The 23903-nt window shown below is 38.3% G+C and overlaps 4 protein-coding genes across 7 annotated transcripts; 2 read left to right on the top strand and 2 right to left on the bottom strand.

Moving 5' to 3' along the window:
• Nucleotides 1-155: 155 nt before the first annotated feature.
• LOC137718484 (protein CONSERVED IN THE GREEN LINEAGE AND DIATOMS 27, chloroplastic) lies at nt 156-9039 on the bottom strand. The gene is made up of 7 exons (XM_068458048.2): nt 8806-9039; nt 8146-8298; nt 7741-7818; nt 7206-7301; nt 975-1010; nt 697-878; nt 156-625 (listed from the first exon to the last, which is right to left on the bottom strand). Exons 1-7 carry the CDS (start codon nt 9037-9039, stop codon nt 463-465), a joined length of 942 nt encoding a protein of 313 aa, XP_068314149.1. The 3' UTR covers nt 156-462.
• A 1470-nt stretch (nt 9040-10509) lies between these two features.
• LOC137747845 (putative prolyl 4-hydroxylase 9) lies at nt 10510-13541 on the top strand. Its single transcript, XM_068487991.2, has 8 exons — nt 10510-10831; nt 10940-11050; nt 11176-11333; nt 11548-11650; nt 12142-12237; nt 12691-12756; nt 12833-12952; nt 13224-13541. Exons 1-8 carry the CDS (start codon nt 10697-10699, stop codon nt 13308-13310), a joined length of 876 nt encoding a protein of 291 aa, XP_068344092.2. The 5' UTR covers nt 10510-10696; the 3' UTR covers nt 13311-13541.
• On the bottom strand, nt 13485-17381 carry LOC137747829 (uncharacterized). Of its 4 annotated transcripts, none has more exons than XR_015956806.1 (10): nt 16853-17381; nt 16464-16608; nt 16182-16350; nt 15831-16089; nt 15166-15254; nt 14733-14915; nt 14535-14633; nt 14353-14437; nt 13918-14182; nt 13485-13839 (listed from the first exon to the last, which is right to left on the bottom strand). XR_015956806.1 is itself a non-coding variant. In XM_088685971.1 (9 exons), the coding sequence occupies exons 1-9, from the start codon at nt 17076-17078 to the stop codon at nt 14048-14050; spliced, it is 1377 nt and encodes a 458-aa protein (XP_088542097.1). In that variant the 5' UTR covers nt 17079-17381; the 3' UTR covers nt 13485-14047. The 4 variants fall into 4 exon arrangements, 1 of the variants encoding a protein (XP_088542097.1); XR_015956804.1 differs by having other exon boundaries at nt 14548-14633; XR_015956805.1 differs by having other exon boundaries at nt 13485-14182.
• Nucleotides 17382-22289: 4908 nt separating this feature from the next.
• LOC137733648 (uncharacterized protein At2g23090) lies at nt 22290-23868 on the top strand. Its single transcript, XM_068472790.2, has 3 exons — nt 22290-22513; nt 22801-22841; nt 23493-23868. Exons 1-3 carry the CDS (start codon nt 22438-22440, stop codon nt 23610-23612), a joined length of 237 nt encoding a protein of 78 aa, XP_068328891.1. The 5' UTR covers nt 22290-22437; the 3' UTR covers nt 23613-23868.
• The last annotated feature ends 35 nt before the right edge of the window (nt 23869-23903 follow it).

Below are 23903 nucleotides of genomic sequence, written 5' to 3'. Positions count from 1 at the left end.
GAAAGTTGATCATTTTTCCTCTCCATTAATGGCATAATGTCAGTACAAAGTAGTAAAGGAAACTTAATTGCTCAATTTTTGTCACATCACCTATTGTAAATATGTTCCACATTGAATCATTCTCTCGTGCTTTCTTTATGTCTGTTTTCTGATCATTTTCTCCTAAAATAAAGTAATACCTTTAGATTCTGTTGTTATATGTTACAAATTACAAAGCATAGTTTATCAGCATTTGTTCAATGACATTCACAAAATCTGTTTTATAAAATGTAGTAGTGACTAAGAGGCATTCCACCGTCTCATGCTAACCTTCCCGCCACCCCCCATCTATTTGCTGGTGCTATTGGATTTTCCTTGGATGGACATGGCATTTCCATGCAGACCACTACTTTGTTTGTAAAACAATTTTGTAGAATATTGAATTGCATATGAATTATGATTTTATCTTTTTCCTTCGACCCATCACTTAAGCAGGTCCTCCCATTTGCAGTATTGTCCACCTGCTAATGCACGATAAAACCTATCTCTGCAGTAGACTGGTCTTCCGTCAGCAGCCTCAGCAGCAGCTGCTGCTAGATCATCATTGGCCTTCACATCCGTAGGCAATTTAAGCAACTCCTCTTTACTGCATGATCAAGCAACATTTAGAGAACAAAGTATCAAAATCAATCTGTATATAATAGATCAGAGTGAAACCTTATATTGAACTTTGAGCTGATTTTTGAGGCGGAAATATCTGACGAGTTTTGTTTCGTGCCAAATGTGGTGCGAACGAAGTCTTCCACTGGTGTAGCAAAGATAAACAGCAGCACTCCTGTAACAAGTAATGCCCCTGTTCCAACTAGAGTCTGTTTCAGCAATTTGATGACTGGTTTGACCTGCACCATAAATTTTCAAATACAAATTTCATTATCATCCTTTTCTAGGTTATATTTTGATGGTTTGCACTTATTTCAAGTTCTTGTTGCTAGTACCTTGTAAGATCCCAAGAGTCTGTCACGAGCCAAGACCTGCAAGGAAAATAGTGAGCTGTTAGTTTTCAGTAACCATATCTTAGGCAAGGATGGTTCCTGCATTATTCTGTATGAGTAGCAGAGTGCGGGTGAAGGATGTTCGTATGCCCTTCTTCCTTATCATATTCATTTTGCTTGTTAACTCAACTGGACAATTCGTAGAATAAACTGATCTTGATTGATGGTTTCTGAAAGTTCTTAACTATGGGCGACTCTTTTCTTATTCGTTTTTCGGGATCCCAAATTAAGATCAGATGCTTTACTTAGGTCTGCTTGCTATCATTTATTCAGCTGTTGGGATTTGGCAGCGAGGTGAAATGGCCACCATAGCAACACAGTACCTGAATTACGGCAGAAGAGGTATTGTGGAGTTGCTTACGCTGTATTTCGAGTTCAGCATATTCTTACAAGGTGCTCTCTGTTACATGATGTTTATTTCTCAGTAATCAAATGATGAAATGGATTGGGATGATGCCCCATTGATGCTTTCTGCCTAAATTATGGGTTGGCACGGGCATAGATAGTTCCGATCTGCTTTTTCCCTTTTTGTTGAATTGGAATCTGTTTTAGCTTGCTTGCTTGAGTGTTCTCTTTTCATTCTTATTATGTACTAGACACCATTTATAAAATGTTTAAATTGCTTGATGACCAAGTGTTGATATCTTCAAATTTGCATCTTCAATGACCCTACTTAGTTAATGCAACGTATAATATTTATGACCATAATTGCATATGCACACATACGTCACACGATGGACACAGTCCGACTTTCAGAAACTTTATTCGAGTATTAACTATTAAGCTCTAGTGATAAGTGACAGGATTCATTTTTCATAGCATAAATCATTTTTTTTTTTTCAAGGTTTTGATGTATAGGCAATATTAACTGTTAACTGAAGCAGCCATTGTTGACTAAAGAATTAGGAAATCAGACATGAAATCCATTGTAATTAATAGAGTAGTTGTAAGCAGTAAATTTAGATATAGGCAGTAGTTTCATAGCAGTTTTTTATGACTTCTTGTACTGGTTTCATACCTGATCGTCATTGCTTGTATTCCTATATAAATCCTCTGATTGGGAGATGAAAACATCAAGAAATTAACTCTATTTTGGCATGGTATCAGAGCCATTCTGATCCAAAAAAGGAGTTTCTATTCTGATTAACCTACTGGCACTACTGTCATCTACCCCATAAGACCTGCAGAATAGCAGGCCTTCTACTTTCATACGAATCCAATCTCTCTTTGGCCATATCTGCTAACATCACTACCCATATTGAGCTTGTTAACCATATACATTCTGCTGCATCTCTACCCATCTTCTGTCCATTTGCAATATCTCCACGAACCCATAATACTTTCCAAAAAACAAAAAAAAATTTAAAATACTACCCCATACCCTATAAACCATACCCGTTGGAATCACCCAACAAACCCGTGCCATTGCCTCTTCCTCCTTGCATTTTGTTCCTGTATCTCTCTCAGTGAGACTGACTCTCTATTGTTTCAATAAAGAGAATTCGTTGCAGTAGTAATGGGTGACTCCAAGACCACTGTTTCAGCTGCTGTTACACAAAATGATATGTCTCTGCATATCACCCCAGACAAGTTGGATGGGTCCAACTATTCCTCGTGGTCCCAAAGTGTCCACATCTACATCACTGGCAGAGGCAAATGGTCTTATGTCAGTGGAAAAAAGAAGGCACGAGCAGAAGCCGATGCATCGTATGCTATATGGGAGGAAGAGAATGCCATGGTTCAATCTTGGCTTCTCAACTCCATGACTAGAGATTTGCGGGCCATTTTTCTCCGACTCTCTACTGCAAAAGATGTTTGGGATGCTGTTACCCAAACTTACTCAATTGAAAAAGATGCATCAAAATTATATGAACTTCACCGTCAAGCACTGGCGACTCGCCAGAATGGTGAGCCTTTATCTGCATATTATGGTAAACTTCAGCAAACATGGCAAGAAATAGATTTCTTACGTCCTGGAAAATTGAAATGTGCTGATGATGTTGCTGCTCGAGAGACAGAAATTTCAGAAGAAAGATTGTATGATTTTCTGGCTGGCCTTGATCCTCATTTAGATCATGTTCGCAGTCAAGTTTTGACTCAAACACCTTTGCCATCTGTTCGTGCTGCTTATGCTCTTGTGAATGCTGAAGCAAGTAGGCAAACCATTATGTTGGTTGGCCCACAAGTGGAAGGATTAGCCATGGTAGCTGCTCCGTCTCGATTTCCCCGTGGAGTCTCGAATTCTCGATTAGGTGGATCTAAAGTTACTGATACAAGGAAGTGTACTTATTGTGACAAGGATAAGCATACTAGAGACACTTGTTTTAAGTTGCATGGATATCCTGATTGGCGGGTTCAAAAGAAGGAAAATCAAAAGAAAAGCATTGTTGGATCACAAGCACACCTGTCTACACCAACGCCTTCCGTTCCTCGAGTAGATCAATCTGCTCACTCAGTTTCTCTTACTACTGCTTCCACTTCCTTAGTCGACGCAGGTAACTTTGGTTTTGCCTTGAACACCACATTTGGTGCTCCAAATAAACCTTGGATCATTGATTCGGGGGCTTCTGACCATATGACCAATAACTCTTCATGGTTTGCTTCTCACACTACTCCACCTTTAAATACCGTTAAAGTTGCTAATAGTATTTCCACTCCAGTGCTTGGAGCAGGCTCCATCTCATTAACACCATGCCTATCTCTCTCATCTGTTTTACATGTTCCTAATCTTTCTCACAATTTGCTTTCCATTGGTAAACTTACAAATCAACTAAACTGTCTTGCCATATTTTCTCCTACTCATTGTTGGTTTCAGGATATTCGAACGAAAGCGTTGATTGGTCATGGTAGAGAGAGGGGAGGTCTATACTACTTGGACTTACCACCAGATTGTGAGAAGACAAGTTACAGTTGTCAAGTGGAAGCTAAACAATTTGAAGCTTCTGAAAAAATTTGGTTATGGCACAAAAGATTGGGACATCCTTCCTTTCAGTACCTGCAATATCTATTCCCTTCTTTATTTTCTAAAGTCAAGGTTTCTAATTTCCATTGTGAAACTTGCATCTTTTCTAAAAATCATCGTGTCTCATTTCCTTTAAGCTCCAATAAAAGTGATGTTCCTTTCTCTCTTATTCATTCTGATGTTTGGGGACCATTTCATATTCCTACTTATACTGGTGCTAAATACTTTGTCTCTTTCATTGATGATTGCACTCGAGTTTCTTGGGTATACTTACTAAAAAGTAAGAGTGAGGTTATGTCTGTTTTTCCAATCTTTCATCAAATGATTCAAACCCAATTTAATGCTAAAATTCAAGTTGTTCGATCTGACAATGGGAAAGAGTATTTGAATTATGGACTTGGAACATTTTTTCAACAAGAAGGTATCATTCATCAAACATCTTGTCCACATACTCCTCAACAGAACGGTATAGCAGAACGTAAAAATCGTCACCTCTTGGATGTGGCTCGATCTTTATGTTTTGCTATGCATGTTCCTAAACGTTTTTGGGGTGATGCCATTCACACAGCTGTTTTTCTTATCAATCGCATGCCATCATGTGTTCTCCAATTTCAAACACCTATCCAAACCCTTTCCCAGTATCATTCTCTTCCTTCACTCCTTCATATTCCTCCAAAAGTGTTTGGTTGTGTCTGCTATGTTCATGTCCACATGCAAAATCGTGATAAGTTGGATCCTCGAGCCATCAAATGTATGTTTATTGGCTATTATGCTACTCAGAAAGGGTATCGATGTTACTATCCTCCCAATGAGAAAATTTTTGTCTCTATGGATGTTACCTTTCAGGAACAAGAGGCTTATTTTTCAGAGGGAGATTCTGTCACTTCTCTTCAGGGGGAGATGGGGAGTAAGGAGGAAGAGCAGTTGCCACTTGACATTGGTGGTATGCATTTTTCGGATGAACACTTGTCTGATGCCGGTGATGGTCCAAATTTGCCTAATGATGAGGCAAAGAGTGGAAAAATATTGAAGGTATATGAGAGGACAAGAAAAAGGGGAGATAAAGGAAAAGAAAAAGAAAAAGTGGCTGATGAGATAGACCACCCACATATAGATCCCCTCATTGACCAACTCTCTGACCAATCAGCTGCTACTCATACGAATTATCCTGAGGTAACCACTCATTCTCCTTCTCTTCAGCCTACTATATTTGATGAGTCCAATCATGAGATTTCATTAAGTACTGATCCAAATGAACCACATCATGAGTCTGGTTCTCGTTATCCTATTCGAGAAAATCGAGGGATACCCCCTGTTCGTTATGGTCATTCTTCTACAAAGGGTATTCAATATCCTATATCTAATTTTGTTTCATCTCATCGCTTGTCAGACTCTTATATAGCTTTTGCAAACCAATTGTCATCAGTCTCAATTCCTAATAAGTTACAGGATGCTCTTAAAAATTCAAAATGGAAAAAAGCTATGATTGAAGAGATGGAAGCTCTTCGAAAAAACTCCACTTGGGAACTGGTTAAACTTCCTGAAGGCAAGAAACCTGTTGGGTGTAGATGGGTGTTCACAGTAAAGCATAAAGCTGATGGTTTAGTGGAGAGGTACAAGGCCAGATTGGTAGCCAAAGGTTATACTCAAACCTATGGCATTGATTATCAAGAGACATTTGCGCCGGTAGCAAAGATCAACACTATTAGGGTTCTTATGTCATTGGCAGCAAATCTGGGGTGGCCTCTACGACAGTTTGATGTGAAAAACGCATTTTTACATGGAGACTTGGATGAAGAGGTATACATGGATCTTCCTCCTGGATTCACTACCACTTGGGATATTGGCAAAGTATGCAGGTTGAGAAAGTCCTTGTATGGATTGAAGCAATCACCAAGGGCATGGTTTGGCAGGTTCGCTCAATCGATGAGAAATTATGGGTTCAAGCAAACTCAGGCTGACCATACCTTATTTCTTAAACATGATAAAGGTAAACTTACAGCCTTAATTGTTTATGTGGATGATATGGTGGTTACAGGTGATGACGTCGAGGAAATTCAAAAACTTCAAATGTATCTAGCCAAGGAATTTGAAATGAAGGACTTGGGTACTTTGAAATATTTCTTGGGTATTGAAGTTGCAAGATCAAAGCATGGCATTTTTCTTTCTCAAAAGAAATATGTTATAGACTTATTAACTGAGACTGGGATGTTAGCTTGTAAACCTGCAGACACACCAATTGAGCAAAACCATAGATTAGGAGACTATCCTGATCAAGTTTCGGCTAACAAGGAAAGATACCAAAGATTAGTTGGGAGGTTGATTTATTTGTCTCATACACGACCTGACATAGCCTATGCTGTAAGTGTGGTGAGTCAATTTATGCATAGGCCAAGTGAAGCCCACATGGATGCTGTACAACGCATTCTCAGGTATTTGAAGTCTGCTCCTGGAAAAGGCTTGATGTTTTCCAATCATGGACATCAAGAAGTTGAAGGATACACTGATGCAGATTGGGCTGGGTCAGTAACTGATCGCAAATCGACTTCTGGATACTTTACGTTTGTTGGAGGAAATCTAGTTACTTGGCGCAGTAAGAAGCAACATGTAGTGGCTAGATCCAGTGCTGAAGCTGAATTTAGAGGTATGGCACACGGCGTGCAAGAATTGTTATGGCTCAAGATTTTGTTGAGAGAATTGGGTTTTAATTCTACAAAGCCATCAAATCTTTATTGTGATAACAAAGCCGCCATTAGCATTGCTCATAATCCAGTTCAACATGATCGTACTAAACATGTTGAAGTGGATAGGCACTTTATTAAGGAAAGGTTGGTTGATGGTACCATTAACTTGCCTTATGTGAAGAGTGATGACCAGCTAGCAGATATTTTAACAAGGGCAGTGTCAAGTAGGATTTTCCATCTTTCACTCAGCAAGTTGGGCATTCGAGATATTTATGCACCAACTTGAGGGGGAGTGTTAACTGAAGCAGCCATTGTTGACTAAAGAATTAGGAAATCAGACATGAAATCCATTGTAATTAATAGAGTAGTTGTAAGCAGTAAATTTAGATATAGGCAGTAGTTTCATAGCAGTTTTTTTATGACTTCTTGTACTGGTTTCATACCTGATCATCATTGCTTGTATTCCTATATAAATCCTCCGATTGGGAGATGAAAACATCAAGAAATTAACTCTATTTTGGCACTAACCTCAGGTGGCTTTACCCACATTTGTCCGTCATACCAGCCACTCTCTTCGTAAGGTATAACTGCTGATAGTAGCCTATCACCAACATAACTCCATCCCTGCAGTACGGTAATTATATGATTTACTTGCTTTAAAGATTGTACAATGAGAGAGGTTCTGCCAAACAAATATTAAGTATGAAAATTGCTTAGATGTAAAGTTCATTCTGTTAAAAGATAAACTTGTTCTTCGTTCTTATTGCTTACCATAGTACTGTTTAATTTATCCATATGAAGTTTCAAGCCTTGCATTTGTTTTCGTGCAATCCATACATACCAGGGAGCCTGTAGCAAACTATGTTCTCTGGTATTCGGGACTGAGATGGTTGTAATGTTCTACCGGTAGAATTTAATCCATGGTTGCCAGAAATACAACAACCATGTGTCTGTCTTATCTAGTATTAAGTTTTGGCTGTGAGGTTTAGTTAGTACTCCATGCAAAACTTTTACTCATGCACTGCAGCCGCGATTGTAAGATGAAGTAAGCTGAAAACCGTACCAGATAAATTCTTAAGACAATCAACGATACAACAAAAAGAGTTCCAGTTCCAGCGGCTAGCGCAAATCTTAGAGGGTCCTGCAAGGTTGGAACAGATAAAGTAAGGTTGGAACAGGTTAAGTAAAGACAAATGAATTACCTCTTGCTGGGTTTACGTCTTCCTAATGAACTTGTTTAGTAGCATGTCAGGGATTGTGTGTGTGATTTTTACAACTATTTGAGTATATTCTTAGGCATGGAAGCACAGGGAACATTCTCTTCTAGTTTCCAGAAACCTTGTTGGTGCCGAGACATTAATCTTTTTTGCTTTTACACTACTATACATATGATATTAGCCTATCTGTTCATCATATCCACATATATTTTCTAATGTTGACTTTCAAATGCACAATATCTGTATCTTACCCTTGATGGATTAAAGCTCGCAGCTGCAATAGGCAATCCTAGAGTTGTGAAAGTTACCAACCACAAACCTCCGAGTCGAAGTAAAAAAGGCCCAGGTCCCAGTTCGCCCCACGAGTACAAGGCTCCATCCTTCAGAGACGAGTACTCATTCACCTATCATGGAATCAAATAACTGTAAGTACTGATTTTTTATGGCATATTGCATGCAAGACATGATGTGTAGGAATCTATTTGATTTTCTTCCTTTTTGTTCCTTATTTATTTTCTTTGTTGCTCATTGAGTGGGGTGCATAAGAAGGGATTTCTCTGAATTTCCCGCAAAACTTCTTCCAACCCTTTTGGGATTCACTTACCCACTTTCTTTGATTCAATCCCATGACTTGAAGTGCGGGTAGATGCTACTCAACTATAAGACCCACAAATTTGTTTGGACGGCATATTTTCATTAGTCATTGGTCATACTTATTCTTCTTGGTTATGTCATCCTTTTATATTTTCTGATTTATGCAAGAAAAACTAAAATCTGAATTGTTTTCCTCAAGTAGTGAATTGAAGTTATTACCGACTGAATTCTTGTTCAGCGAATAAGCTCATCAAATTTTCTGTTGAACAATGAAGGACTGAGACTACTGCAAAATTAGACAGAGAATGAAAACATACCGGCCTTTGCTCAAAAGGAACCTCAATTTCTGACCCCGGATCCCAACTCTGGCCGCGGAAGCCGCTCGTTTCCCCGCCTGCCCCATCTTTCAAGGCCTTGATAGAAACCCCCCTGGGCAGCCTTCTAGCACTACGGTATTGGATGAGCCATGAGCTGGAGCTGCTACCAACCGTCACTAACTTGACTTGTGGAGGACTAAAGAGCAGAGAGCAATACACTTGCGCTCGGAGCATCTATTTCCTGAAAATCGAACCGAACCGAGCGCAGCCGAGGGGTATCCTAAATTTCTTGGTTCAACTGGCAAGAAACCGGGGGAGGAGATGAGTGTTTTACAGGGATGGTTGTGTTTTTTCAGGGACCATGCATTATTTACGTGGAGGAAAACAACTGATTCGGAAATCATATTTGTAATTTACTTGCAAGAGGAGGGCTTGTTTGGACAATGACCCAAAGCCAGGTAGGCAAAATGTGTGGTACTACTTATATACTTACATTGGAAGGGGGGACCCACACAATTGGACATGTGTGCAAGCCTCTCCTTTGTGTGTGTACTTTTGGACCGTCGATTATGTAGGCTTGTAAATAGGATTATCCAAATGTTAGGGACTTTAAAAAGTAATTTTGTTCTTGTCTGTAAACAGTGTGTTGGCGACGTTGATTGTGCAAATGAAACGTGAACACCTTTAGCCTTCCACGCAGTGTCGTGTGTATTCTTAATGCTTTCATGGGACGGCATAAGGGTGCGCTGTTTTGTGCACATTCCTCGTGCTTTCATGGGACGGTGTAAGACCTTGTAGCTCATGTGATTAAAGGATTAAAGGGTATTGGCCCTTGTCCTGATAACACAGTTCGAGTTCATATAATAAACGAGCCAAACTTGAGCTTTGCTATGTCTGGCAAGTTTGTGAGCATAATGTTTATCTTTGCTTTAGATGAATGATATTTTTCTTGATAATTTTAAGACAACTAAATACACAAAATGTGTATCGAAATAATGAAGTCATCCATCCAACCAGCAACCAGGGATCTAACCCCAAATCAAGGAATACGACCTTGGGAGGAGGCATGGCCCATATCTTGGTGGGAGGCTCACAAAATGGTGGGAGAGACACCGGTAAGGGATAAGAGGATGGAGCGCTGAAAACTACCCATCAGGAGGGGGAGGGGGAGGGGGACGACGGTGCGGATGCAAGGGGAGGGGAGGGAAGGGAAGGCTAACAGTTTAACAAACACTTTTAAATATTGCCCTAATTTGAGAAGCTTAGCTTTGTCAAAGAGAAATATCATCAGACCATATTTTAGTAGTAACATTATGATTGTGATTACATTGAGCCGTTGAGACTTGACTCCACAGGAAAGTGGAAAAACTGAACAGTGAAACCTCATAACCAAAAAGAAGAAGAAGATGCTCCACGCCACATTGCCTACCGATTTTGTCACAAAGAGACACAATTCTGTATTCCTAGTTACCATTGGATTCCAATTTCCAAATCTCCAAAATCCCAGAAAGACTTTTCGTATGCCGATAACACGGCTGAATATATAAGTGTAATAATACAATTAGTCTAATTTTTTTTTTTTTATGCTTCCAACTAATTATATTTTTACTGTATTCCTGTTATATTCTTAAAAATTTACCACCCCCAGTAATTTTGTGAATAATTCAAATCACAAAATCCCAGTCTTTCTCAACACCAACCTCCGCGGTGCCGTGCGTGCAATTAGAATCAAAAGAAGGCGGGTTGCTTACTCTAAAAGCACGACTGAGACCCTGCAATTAGTCAGTATTTGAGTGACTGTTAACACAGAAGAGACCAGATAAAAGCCACCAATCACCACCGCCATTGCCAATTCGCCAGCAGCAGCATTGGAAGGGAAGTGAAATTACCGATGAGACCCAAAAGTGGGAAAGGGAATTGGAGTTCCAAGTTCAAGTTCAAGGGCATACTCGGATTGCCCACCACTTTGATCTTCTGCTCCTTCTTCTTCCTTGCTGGCTTCTATGGCTCCTCCCTCCTCTCCCAGGTAAAATTTCCCCGTTTCCTCTATTGGGTTTTTTATTTTGATCAACAACTTTAATGGGGTTTTTCAATTTTTCAAAATTGACTAGATTATTTTTGAATTTTTTGGCAGCATGTGAGTGGTGGTGGTAATAGGCTGAGAGCGAGACTGTTGGAGACAGAGTACAATTCGATGCCTTATGGCAAGACCGGTGACGATTCTTTAACTTCCATTCCCTTTCAGGTTTCTGTTGCTTTTTAATGTTTTTTGATTGGATTGTTATGAACAGTTTGATCAATTTAGGGTTGTAATCAAAGATTGAATTTTGATTAGCTGACAAGAAATGGGGGCATATGAACTGCTTATAGGTTTTGAGTTGGTATCCGCGAGCATTATATTTTCCTAATTTTGCAACTGCGGAGCAATGCGAAAGCATAATCGGTTTGGCAAAACCACGCCTTAAACCATCGGTTTTGGCTTTGCGAGAAGGAGAGACAGAGGAAAGCACAAAGGATATACGAACAAGGTACATTTTCAACATTTGTTGTGGTGAATCAGCAAACCCTTTTCCGGATTTGCACTTTTAGTACTGGTTATGCATCCCATTTTTATTGTTGATTGTTGATATAAGCTTAGAAAAAATAGCATTTAATGTGATTCGGGTTCACATGTAAGTAGTTTTTGTAAAGATGAGCGGTTATAGATGCTACATATCATGCTTACACGGTATTTTGAAGCAGTTCAGGCGTGTTTCTTTCCGCTTCTGATGATAAATCCGGGACTTTGGATGTGATTGAGGAAAAGATTGCAAGGGCTACAATGCTTCCCAGGACACACGGAGAGGTACTGTTTAGTTATAGTTTTTGAGCTTGTGATTATCATCCTCGTCATTTCTTTATCTATATCTATACAAAGATCATAATGGCTTGTCATGTTTCGTTGTAAGCAATACTTGTGGAAGTTTTTCAGTCATGTCCAAGCTGACAGCGTGAAGTTAAATATCGTATGTTGTGTTGCCAAATTATATTCCTTGAACTTGTAATGTAATTGTTCTGCAAGCGCAAACTGGGTTAAGAAGGGTTGTTGCAAAATAATCCTGTTAGATTAGATGAGAAGACTTTACATTTACATACTAGTTATTTTTATGGATTTTTGGTTCTGTTCCTCACATGTCTATGTGTTTCTGTTATGTGCCCACCACCCAATAGAAACATAAATAAATGAAATCGGTGTAGTGTTGCTGAAAGTCGCTGATCCTTTTGTTGAATTAGTTAACCTTTTATTTCAGGCCAGTTTGTAAAATTGTCTGAGCTGAGGATATCATCATGTTTCAGGCATTTAACGTCTTGCGCTATGAGATCGGGCAGAAGTATAATTCTCATTATGATGCATTCCACCCTGATCAATATGGTCCTCAAAAGAGCCAAAGGGTACATCTTCAGCGTAATACATGCATTTTCAATTGGCCTTTGTTGGTTTTATGATCATAATGTTTGTGGTTGTGTATCACCGATACACTTGCACTCATAATGTTTGTGGTTATGTATCACCGATACACGTGCACTCCCACGTCCAGACAGATAAAACTAGGCAAAGATAAACCTCAATGTTTTATTTGCTACATTTGCACAACTACTACAGTTGGGATGGAAAGCACAGTTGGTCACTTTGAAACATATCGGTGTATGTTACCTGGATAAATTGGAGTAGCTAGTCCGAAACCAAACGGATGTCATGGTTTTCATGTCTTAAGTCACAAAAAGATGTTCTACGACAAGTTCTAGAATTTTCTCAAATAATATCGTTACCAAGCTAGAGATTTGAAAGAATTGTACTGTTTATTTACCAAAAGCTCTTAAAGAGTCATATTTGAACTTGTGCAGGTTGCATCATTCTTGTTGTATTTAAGTGATGTTCAAGAAGGTGGTGAAACCATGTTTCCTTACGAGGTAAGGTCAAGACCTCCGTGCTTCTCATTGCCTTTTTGGTTTGTTCATTATCGATCATCCTGCATTTGATCTGCAGAATGGCTCAAACACGGATGGAACCTATGATTTTCGGGAATGTGTTGGTTTGAAAGTGAAGCCACGCAAAGGGGATGGACTTCTGTTTTATTCATTGCTTCCAAATGGTACAATTGATATGGTTAGTGTTGCTTTGCTTCCCATTGTCACTATTATTACCATCATTTCCAGAATCATCGATGAACAACGGAAAGAAAAAACGTTTTCCTTAGCTTGTCTCGAGAAATTTATCCCGACTGCTGTATATCATTCTGTCTGAGAGAAATTATTCGTTTATTTTGTCGGTGTCTTTATACAATACGTTGTGCACCAAATCGGTAACAGTTAACGTTCCTATACAATTACTGTTTACTCATCCATTCTAATTCGTAATTGGCATGATGCCTCTGCAGTTAGCATTACACGGGAGCTGTCCTGTAATCGAAGGGGAAAAATGGGTAGCTACAAAGTGGGTCAGGGATCAAGAACAAGAGGATTAGTTGCTAATATATTGTTGCATAATGCTCAAATTTTATCTTCACTTGAGCATTAAGCACACAACAACAGCCGGCGGCAGGGCGGGTCTTTCGTGTTATAGATCGGAATCTTGAGAAGTTTTCCGTCGTGTTAACGGCTTGTATCTCATCTAGCAACTGAATTAAATAAATGATGTGTGGCAGGTAAAAATAAGATGTATTTTCATGTGCAATAAAAGTAAAGAATTTTGACAATTCCATTCTGTTTCAGTTCTACATAACAAAAAAAATGAAAAAATATATCTTCGGAATAAGGAAGGCAGAGATTTGCAGCTCTCAGGTACTGTCGATTTATAAATCCCTGAACTGCAACAGTGCCAATTATAAACTTGTAAAATCTACTAGTAAACATGTAAATCCCTTGCTCTTTTCCTGACTAACCAGCAGACGTGCCCTGAAAGTTGAGCGTGTGAGATGGATTTGGCAACTTGAATCGAACTGAGTGACAAGGAACCGATAATTGATTTCCGCCTTGCAGTCGGTCAGTTGATCCCTAAGGAGTATACAAGACCATATCAATCTAATCTTTCACACTTTCCTTCAATATTTATATTCTTCTATGGTGGCATACCTCAGTGCAGATTCAGAGCCACATAATTTTATTCTTTAAACACACTCATTGTGCTGGTCAGGGACTGAGCAATTAATGATCAGGATTCTCCAACTCGGCCGATAAGCTCGGTGATGATTAGGTAAAAACATCACAATTTATGCCAGTTGTGATATGGTTGCTTCCCCCATCGCTTCAAGACATGCATGCAACCAGCTGCTGTGAATAGCCCAAGGGCAGCAAAAGCTATGATTGTTGAATTACCAATGTTATGGTAATATTTCCCCTGCATCAATACCACCGTAGCAATAAAAGTCAGTGGATGAATGCCAAATCAATAATCTCCATGATGGAAATCACCAGTCGAATGAACTTTCTGTTACTGTGGCTGCGGGAGATGCTTAATTATATGTTTTCTTTTTCTACGTCGAAGTGATTCTAGAAAGAAACACTTACTTGCACCAGAAAAAGCAGAATTGCTGCATTTGCAGGTGCTTGAGAAAGGCTTATCATCCCTCCACGGAGTGCATTAGGGACATACCTGTGAACAAACAAGTAAAAGCACAAAAACTATCAAATAAAAATCCACGTAACAAAAATTGAGAGAAGAGATATCAGCTAATAGACAGAAAGAGCACTTGTTTAATTTACATGGTCCTCAATCTGGCAAGTGAAGGCAAAACCACACCAAGACCAGCATGAAATATGCAAAACAGTGTCACTAAAACTCCAATTTCCTGCATATCAGCGTTTAAAAGTTTAAACTTCTGAACAAGAAGCATCATACAGGAGTGATATTATATTTCGCAAATATTCCAAAACAGAAACATCTTTACCTGATAATCATAAGCTGTTATGGACAATACAAGCCCCAGCATGATGAATGCATATACTAGGCAATCCTCAGTTCTAAGGGATGACAGTCCACTATTCAGCCACGGAAATACTGTGCTTCCGAGCATTCTTGAGCCCAGAAAACATGGATATATCAACCCTAGGTGCACTTCTCGTCCATCAGCCTAAAATCATGTTATTAAAATTATAGGAAGAAAATGAAACTCTCAAGTCTCAAGAGATATCCAAGGTCCAAAACTTCAAATACATCTTTTAAATTAACCCAGATGGAAGAAACCAAGAAAGAATTGTTTGTTCAATTTATGGAGGAAAGAAAAGAATCTCATTAGTGCAAAGTTCAAAGTCCTTCAGATATTAAGCATGGTTACTTTCACTTCTATTAAATGGTTTAATTTTAATTATAGATAACCATACCACTATTGTAGGGGCCCATAGTATCCAGAAGACTGCTGTAGAGAAGTGAAGACAAGCTTGTGCCCATGCCAAAAGCCATATTCTTTTATCTGGCAATCGTGTAAAGTCGCAACAGTAAGAATAAACCTGAAATTCATAGCTAAAGCTTACGCCTATAGTTCACACCATGACATGTAAACCATATGCAGAAGAGCAGCTAAATACTTATAATGAAACCTCTAACTGGAAAATAATCAGTTACGAGAAATGGGGAACTTTATAAAAACAAAACTTCCAGATAAAAGTGTGAAAATGCTCTACAGCTACAAGTACTTGTCCCATCAAAGGAAAGATGACATCAGTAACTAACTATTCAAGACGGTATTAAATGGTGAAACATACACAAGAAGTATCAATGGAGGGGCAAGTAGATACAGCTGAGTGTCAATGGAGGCAAACATAAACAACGAAAGAAATAAAGTGCAGTGCACATAAGAGTTTGGTCCTCATGAATAGAGTTTTGCAAAAATTGAAAGCATTTGACAAATCTTAAATGATTATACACTCAGTCTCAATCAATCTCATCTAATAATTGATTAATTTTCATAATGAATGTATCGAAGCAGTATACTTTGTTTTTGAGTATATTAAGTAGATGGAAGTTTATAAACAAAATGGAATCTTACCACCAAAAATATATGCAGAGAAAGATGCCCTATACTCCTTAAGAGCTACTTTTTGTGGGGTTTGTGTCCATCCTCTCAGGAGACAGACTAAGCCAAGTATTGCCAAGAAGACGGCTGTAGTAGAATGAGAAGCCATGTTTTTCTCCAAATTATCACCAATGAGCCAATTTGAAAGCACCTGGCTTCCAATAAGAGATGCAGCATCAAAGAAACTCATTAACCAGAACGTCTCACTCAACATATCTTGCCTGTGCGCTTGCTGCAAACACAAAGCCTATATATTAACCATTTCATTTCCTCGACTAATTGCTGCACACAAATCAAATCTGAAAGACGACATTTCTTAACAACCTCTTCGTGTTGAACTACCATCCACGTCTCAAAACTGATTGAAAAAATAGAAGCTGTGAGAGACAAGCAAATTCTCGCCACCAAAATGCTCGGGTGATCAGTAATTCTCTTCCACAAGCCAAGAAAGAGATGTAGAATGCAAAAGAGGATGCAAACTTTCTTTGGACCTCTACACAAATTACAAAACAACAACGGAGGGAAATCAATTAGGGTTTAAAATTGGGCATCCGAATATAAAACAAGAAACAAGACTGACAAGTTAAGCTAGAAATCGACACTCACATTAAATCCGAAAGCACGCCTAAGAAAGAACCAACAATGAGAGATGCTGCAAATCCAACACACAGAGAAAACATCATTTGCTCTTTGCTCAAACCGTGGTAAGCTAATTCGAACTCGCCAAATACAGACCACACTCCTTCCATAACTGGCGTCATCAAAGTACAAAAGTATCCGATCAGTGATTGAAATTTAATAGCTAAATTACTAAGTTAGATTATTAAAAATGCGATTTTCAGTTTGAGCAATGACAAAATGGAAGTACAAAAATATAAATTTCTATGTAAGTTGAGTTCAACTTTCTCGGCAACCAAACAAAATCTGAATTTAAACAGAGAAGATCTATCTGGAAGTGGAAGGGAATAACATACGACGTCGTTAGGAGTACGGACCTGAGGCGAGAGAATAGATGAGAAGGAAGTTGCGCTGGAAGCGAAGAGAGGAAGCGGTGGGGGAGATTCCATGGTCGAAGAGCGACGGAGCTTTGCCGGAGCTGCTGCTGCTGCCGCTGCTCGAAGCATAAGGGAAGACGAGGATGGAGAAGAGAGAGACCAGGAACATGAATATGTATACGCCGGGATTCGGTTCCCAAACGGAGCTCTCAATCACCACCGCCATTGATTCCGATTCGGAACTTCTTGGAATCGATCAGAGCGAGAAGCTTCGGATCTCGGAGATTGGAGGAGGCATTCGTGCGGATCGGGAGTTGAGAGATCTGTCAATGGATTATGGAATTTGGGGTTTTTGAAACTTCAACGTTCGTTAATGGAGATGGGCTCTCTTTATGCCTGTTAACTGTGAAAGGAGCGGAGCCTGTGACTGAGTAGTACAACTGTAGAGGAAGCTGGACGCGTCGTCGTTTCGAGAGGAAGTTCGGTTACCCGGGCTCTTCTGTTCATTACGATCGTTCTTTATTTATTTATTTTGAGCAAATGGTATCATTTATATTAAGATAAAGTATAAAAAATTACCTTAATTATTGATGTCACGACACTTTTATATCTCATCTTTTAAAATTGACAATGTCATACCTCATCTTTAGAATTTGTGTCAATGTTATACCTTCCGTTAGCTTGGCCGTTTATTTCTCAGTTAAATACTGATGTGTCTTGATCCGGATCCATTTTTTATTAAAAAATTATTAAAAACTAAAAAAAATCATTTAATATTTTTTAAATATTAAAATAATAAATAAAAGTTATTAAAAAAAAAAAAAAAAACCAACATCACAACATCAGTTCGTCCCCTTCCCCCTTTTTCTCTCTTCTCCCCATCTTCATCTTCTTTCCCATTTCTGCAACTGCAACTCAAAAAAAAAAAAGAAGAGAAAAAAAAAAAAAAAAAACAATTTGTTTTCCTCGCTCCCCACCCCCTCTTCTCCCCACACCCATTCTCTGTACCTAACCTCCCCACCTTCACACCCACCCTCTGCACCCAACCACCCATTACCTGCAACCCAAAAAAAAAAAAAAAAACCCATATCCCGTTGAGGTGGAATCGGGAAACCTTCGTCAGGCCGATTCTGAAGGTTAAGAACCTGGGCGCAGAGAAAATTGGGGGGGGGGGGGGGGGTGGGGAATGGGTGTGGAGGGAAGAGGGTGGGTGGGTAGGGGGGAGGGAGGATGAACTTCCCATGGGAGGGACGGACAAACTGGTTTTTTTTTTTTTTTTTTTTTTTTTTTTTTTTCTTTCCCTCTTCTTCTTCTTCTTTTTTTTCCTTCTTCTTCTTCTTCTTCTTCCTCCTCCTTCGGGTTGGGTTGGGATGAGGTATGACATTGTCAATTTTAAAAGATAAGGTATGAAAGTGTCGTGACACCAATAGTTGAGGTAATTTTTTGTACTTTACCCTTTATATTAAGAGGGTGAGGGAGTGGAAGTGGACTAAGGAGGTGTAGTCAAATTAGGATTTTATAGTATTTTAATAGACTTTAAAATCAGAGTATAGGTAATTAGGAGTTTGAAAGAGGATTTTAAAAGATTTGAAAATCATGGTGTAGTCAATTTAGGATTTGAGGGGATTTGAAGAATACATCCAAATACATGGGTAGTCAATTAAAATTTTAAAAAATTCATACAAATCTAGGTGTAGTGGAAATGCCAAAGATTTGCTAGGATTTTTGTAAATGAAGGATTTTGATGGATATGAGGGTGGGAAGTATAAATACAAAATGTCATCAACAATCCAACCCTCCCCCTATGATTTCTTTTCATGAGCAAAGAAGATGAAAGTCCTACTATGAATTCTTCTCCACTTTTTCTTAGATGATTGTACATAAATGTCTGGATTTGGTGATTTGAAGGTTGCATGTAGGTTGTTTGATGAAATGCCTGAGATAAATATGGTTTCTTGGATTGTAATGCATGGTGGGTATTGGAAGGGTGGGAAGGCAGAGCGTGCATTGAAGTTTAGGAAAATGGTGGGCATAGGATTGAAGGGGAACGAAAGTATCATGGTGAATATGCTTGCAGCTTGTGATCGATATGCTAGATGGAATGAAGGAAGGTCAAACAAAAGAGACCCATAACTGAACACGTATTGGAGTTGTTTAGTCCTAGCCGCATGATTTCATTAAAAATGATCTGACAGTTCTGCATGTGATTTTTAATTTTTTTTTTTTTTTTTGAAATTCTTAGAAATCCATGACAGAAATTCATACAAATCCACAAAAATCGTAATGAAAATCTATGTAAATCTGCCAAATCCATATAGGATTACAAAGTCTATTAAAATCCTCTAAAATCTGTCACTTATAAAAAGTCCATCAAAATCCTTTGAAATCCAAATTGACTACACCTCCTAAACCTCATAATAGACTAGTAATAATATGGTTCAAATTCGTCTTTAGCGATAATTGAATTTAAGACCTCTCACTATAAGTGAAAATGAATACTATTAGATTGTAGTGCTAAGTAGCTTCTTTTTATTTTTTTAAACAAAGAACAATAATTTTAGGTTTGTTTGCTAAACCTGTATCGAAATTTGAATCTAATTCTTCTCACTTGACGGGTGTATTGTCTTAAAATTTAAATGCAGTTGATTTTTTTAAGTGGTAGACTTTCACGGATTTAGTAGACTTATAATGATGTACTTTTATGAGAAAGAAAAGAGTTACATGATAAACTTTGCAGAATTCCAGAGAGTTTCATGCTAGAATTTTTTAGAACTATGTGAATTATCATGAAATTTCTAATCACCAATTTATAAATAAGCAATATTATTTTTAAGTTTCATTATTGAACTAGTGATCATGACTATGACAAAGTAGTCTTATACAATGGTGGTGGAACTGTCACATGGTGATTGTCTTGGCGGGGTAGTGTTGGGGTGTTAGAGGAGTAGAGATGGGGGGCGGTGGTGATGATGATGGTGGTAGGGGTGGTGATCATGGTGATGGTAGTGTAGGCGGTGGTTATGGTAGGAGTAACAATGATGCTCATGGAAATGACAATGGTGGCAGTGACGGTGACAGTGGTGGTGGTGGGTGTAGAGAAGATGGTCATAATAAGGTGGTGGTGGCAACACGGCGATGAAAGTGGTGTGAGTATATCTGACAAAAGAAAAAAAAAATTCTATCAACATCTAAGAGGGAGAGATTGGATTTTCTAAGGTGATCAGCGGTGAAGACGATCTTTATGTGAGGGACGACTTGGAGGTGGGAGATTGGGATGGCTGTGTTAGGTGAAAGAACAATAGCAAGTGAATGGATATGTTATGTATTCACAAGATTAGAGGTGGGAGATTGGGATGGCTGTGTTAGGGGAGTTAGTTCGTATAATTAGTTACTTGGGACCAAGTGGTATAAGTACGGAATGGGACATATGAGGTCTGGATGTTTAGTTATTCAAATTAATGGGTATAGACGAAGAGTATGCATTGCATTCATGCATTGTTATCGATAATGATTTGATATCTAACTATGTATGATATTATGACTCTTAATTTAGTTTGGTCAATTTATCATGGTAATGTTATGTCCGTACTAAGCTATTGAAGCTCACCCCTTATTGTTATACAGGTTTATGAACTAAATAGTTAAAGTTGCAGAACCTGGTGTAGAAGATCCTGAACCTAGTACTGAATTGCATCCCCTTGTCTTCAGGTTCTAGAATCTTAGGTCGGGAGTGTTCCTTCTTTGGTCAAAGTTGCTCAGTACAAAAGTCATCAACACGTTTCGTAACTGCATCACCACATTCATTTCATTAGCCTGACTGAGTTTGGTTGGGAATTGGAATGCCCGCATCAACAAGAGGACATAGTTCAATCAATGGTTATTCAGTATGCATATCACACATGTCTTGTAATTTCTAGGGTCAACAAAGAGTCAACCAAAGTCCATCAAACTTCATGTACAATAACCCATTTATAAGTGAAGAAAAATACTATTAAACTGTACCAAGTGACATGTTTTAACACAAAAAAACTAAGTGACACGTGACAATTATCATTTGGGTACCATACTCTGATTTAATATAGTTAAAGTTGCCGAACCTGGTGTAGAAGATCCTGTACCTAGTACTGACTTGCATCCCCTTGTCTTCAGATTTTAGAATCTTAGGTCGAGAGTGTTCCTTCTTTGGTCAAAGTTGCTTGGTACAAAAGTCATCAACACGTTTCGTAACTGCATCACCACATTCATTTCATTCGCCTGACTAAGTTCGGTTGGGAATTGGAACGCCCGCATCAACAAGAGGACATAGTTCGCTCAATGGTTATTCAGTATGCATATCACACATGTCTTGTAATTTCTAGGGTCAACAAAGAGTCAACCAAAGTCCATCAAACTTCATGTACAATAACCCACTTATAAGTGAAGAAAAATATTATTAAACTGTATCAAGTGACATGTTTTAACACAAAAAACTAAGTGACACGTGACAATTATCATTTGGGTACTATATTTGTCTTGTAAGTATGTCGTTAATCAATTGACAGTGCGACAACATCATGTTCCATAGAAGGTATGGTAAATGCACTATCAGGCTCAAGGACTAGTACAGAAACATGTGAATTACAATTAAAAAAAGAAAGAAAAAGGTAATGCTAGAAAGATCAAACTATTAAACTGAATTTACAATTCAAATGATGTGTCACCAGTAAGAAATAAACACGTTAATTAATACTAAAATAATAATCTAATCATCAACAACCATATTATTTGATTTACAAAATTTAGTTTAAAATTTTGGTCTCCCTATTATTACACTTTAAAATTCTGCAACCTTCAACATAAAAAGAAAATCATTTAATATTTTGATTCAACAATCTCTAATCAAAGCACATAAATGATATTTAAAAATAAGTTGTAAATCAATGTTATCTAGAATAATATGAATTTCCAAACATAAGTCATACAATTGAGATTTTGAATTTTTTTAAAAGAGATAAATTCGTGAAGTTTGATGGAGTTCTAGTAGAGTTTTATAAACTCTAAGTGAATTCATTTCAAAATCTTTGGAAGAGAAGTTTGATTTGCTAAAGCCTAAAATACACTATAAGATCCTCTAAATCCATCAAAATCTTTAATATAAGTCAATACATGTATGCTTCTATAAATTTAAAATCTTAATTGAATATTCTTGAATTTTTAAAATTCTTTTGAAATCCTTTAAACTCCTACTTGAATACAAATCCCTTGAAAGAATATGACAAAAGAGAGCAATTTGTATAAACTCGTTGTGCCTGTGCTAGTATTTGGCCGACAGGCCTGGACTCTATAAGGATCGTGCCGGTCACGTGCAGTTAGTGTCATAGCAATTATAGCTCGCTAGCCAACCACCGTGACGGAAAGAAACTCATGGAAAAGTTTGTAAAAGATATAAGTTGACTATGAGAAGGGAGGTGCGCTAGAAATTGACTAATTCGGCTCGCACCCAATAATTGCTCCCCCTTTCTGCCTTAAGAGGCACAGCGCACAGAGCTCAATTGCGAAATTAGGGTTTCCAGCTCCTCACCCTTTCTTTCGATTTACCACACGCCATGGGAGGAGGCAACGGTCAGAAGGCCAAGATGGCGCGCGAGAAGAACTTGGAGAAGCAGAAGGCTGCCGGCAAAGGTAAATATTTCATCTTCTTTTTCCCCCTTTTTTCACAGATTTAAATTACCCTTTTCACTTGATATAGAAATTAAAAAAATACAAATTTTGCATTTAGATTTAGGTTTTAATTGCTTGCAAGCTTATTTGGCGATGATTATGTGTAAAATTTCACTGAAAATTGTCCATTGTGAGAAAATAGAAGAAAAAGAAAATTGAAGTATTATGTTTAGTAGCTCCAATTGGGGATTATGGTTAGATCTAGTTGTTGGTCTAATACAATTGGGTTAATTGTTTGATTTGCACAGGAAGTCAGCTTAAAACAAACGAGAAAGCCATGTCTATCCAGGTAATTACTTCAACTAATTGGTTTGGTGATGGTATGATTCATAGTTAATTCAGAAAACCATTTGTTAAGTCTTTCGGTCGGTTTAGAATGTCTACTTTCGTTCCTACTTGTTTAGATGGAATGTAATTGAAAGTGGGTTATCAGGGAATGTTAAATTTATGCCTGCCAATGCTGTGCATTCGTTTTTCTTCCTCTTTTTGGGGTACTTTGTGATAAAATCGGCTCCTTGTGTGACCGGTAGAAAGTTAAATTCAGTTACTTTGTCAAAAGTTTGAGGTGATAGTGATTATCATGTATTGGTCAAGATGACTTTGCATATAATTTATGAGAGCCTTTCAGTTTCAACCTACGTCTGAGAGATTTTTCTTTTGGGGTGGGAAGATTGTGTTTAAGTAACAAATGAAGTATGTGCCATCAGTTTGCATATGCAGCGGTCTCAAGAGTATGTTATTATATAATGTCGATTGTTGGTAGGTATTGATGAAGGCCTGGTCGATCAATATATTTGAGTTTTGGGGCCAAGACAGTTAACATATAGTACAATTAATTGTTGGTCGATCGATGTAATCAAATCTAATTGCTTCTCAGGTGAGCTAATGCATTTTCCACTTCATCTGCTTTAATATGACAATGATTATATGTTGAATGCAGTGTAAGGTGTGCATGCAAGCATTTATGTGCACCACATCAGAAGTGAAGTGCAGGGAACATGCTGAGGCAAAGCATCCCAAGTCTGATGTCTACGCTTGTTTCCCTCATCTCAAGAAATGAAAGAACATTTGATAAGAAGTCGCAGGGACAGATTATGAATGTCGTGGCCCTCTATATTAAAGCCTGGAATGAATTTACCAAGAGTTCTTCTAGAACGATAGCTATTTAATACTTGCTTGTGGAGTTGTTTTTGTGTGTGTGTTTGTGGTGAGTGAGGGAGAGAGAGAGATGTAACTCCTTGTTGAACCGAAACTCGGTCTTGAATGATCATGGATGTTGGTGGTATAACTCTTGAAAAGAGATGTGTTTCATGGAATCTTGGTGTTCATCGTGTTGTGCTTTCTGTCTTGA

This window comes from Pyrus communis, chromosome 15, assembly GCF_041283825.1.
Source record: "Pyrus communis isolate YQ-2024b chromosome 15, ASM4128382v1, whole genome shotgun sequence".
Classification (NCBI taxonomy): domain Eukaryota; kingdom Viridiplantae; phylum Streptophyta; class Magnoliopsida; order Rosales; family Rosaceae; genus Pyrus; species Pyrus communis.
This window is presented reverse-complemented; position numbering and strand designations above follow the sequence as displayed.

Excerpts from the sequence above, each read along its gene's own strand:
- LOC137718484 (XM_068458048.2), bottom strand. The coding sequence starts at position 9,039 with ATGCTCCGAGCGCAAGTGTATTGCTCTCTGCTCTTTAGTCCTCCACAA. Across the intron at positions 7,302-7,740 it reads TTGTCTTAAGAATTTATCTG|GGATGGAGTTATGTTGGTGA; the intron begins GTACGGTTTTCA and ends ACCGTACTGCAG. Across the intron at positions 1,011-7,205 it reads TGTGGGTAAAGCCACCTGAG|GTCTTGGCTCGTGACAGACT; the intron begins GTTAGTGCCAAA and ends TTTTCCTTGCAG.
- LOC137747845 (XM_068487991.2), top strand. The coding sequence starts at position 10,697 with ATGAGACCCAAAAGTGGGAAAGGGAATTGGAGTTCCAAGTTCAAGTTC. Across the intron at positions 11,334-11,547 it reads ACAAAGGATATACGAACAAG|TTCAGGCGTGTTTCTTTCCG; the intron begins GTACATTTTCAA and ends ATTTTGAAGCAG. Across the intron at positions 12,757-12,832 it reads AAACCATGTTTCCTTACGAG|AATGGCTCAAACACGGATGG; the intron begins GTAAGGTCAAGA and ends TTTGATCTGCAG.
- LOC137747829 (XM_088685971.1), bottom strand. The coding sequence starts at position 17,078 with ATGGCGGTGGTGATTGAGAGCTCCGTTTGGGAACCGAATCCCGGCGTA. Across the intron at positions 14,438-14,547 it reads CTTGCCAGATTGAGGACCAT|GTATGTCCCTAATGCACTCC; the intron begins GTAAATTAAACA and ends GTTTGTTCACAG. Across the intron at positions 14,183-14,352 it reads TTCTGCTTTTTCTGGTGCAA|GGGAAATATTACCATAACAT; the intron begins GTAAGTGTTTCT and ends GTATTGATGCAG.
- LOC137733648 (XM_068472790.2), top strand. The coding sequence starts at position 22,438 with ATGGGAGGAGGCAACGGTCAGAAGGCCAAGATGGCGCGCGAGAAGAAC. Across the intron at positions 22,514-22,800 it reads GCAGAAGGCTGCCGGCAAAG|GAAGTCAGCTTAAAACAAAC; the intron begins GTAAATATTTCA and ends TGATTTGCACAG. Across the intron at positions 22,842-23,492 it reads AGAAAGCCATGTCTATCCAG|TGTAAGGTGTGCATGCAAGC; the intron begins GTAATTACTTCA and ends TGTTGAATGCAG.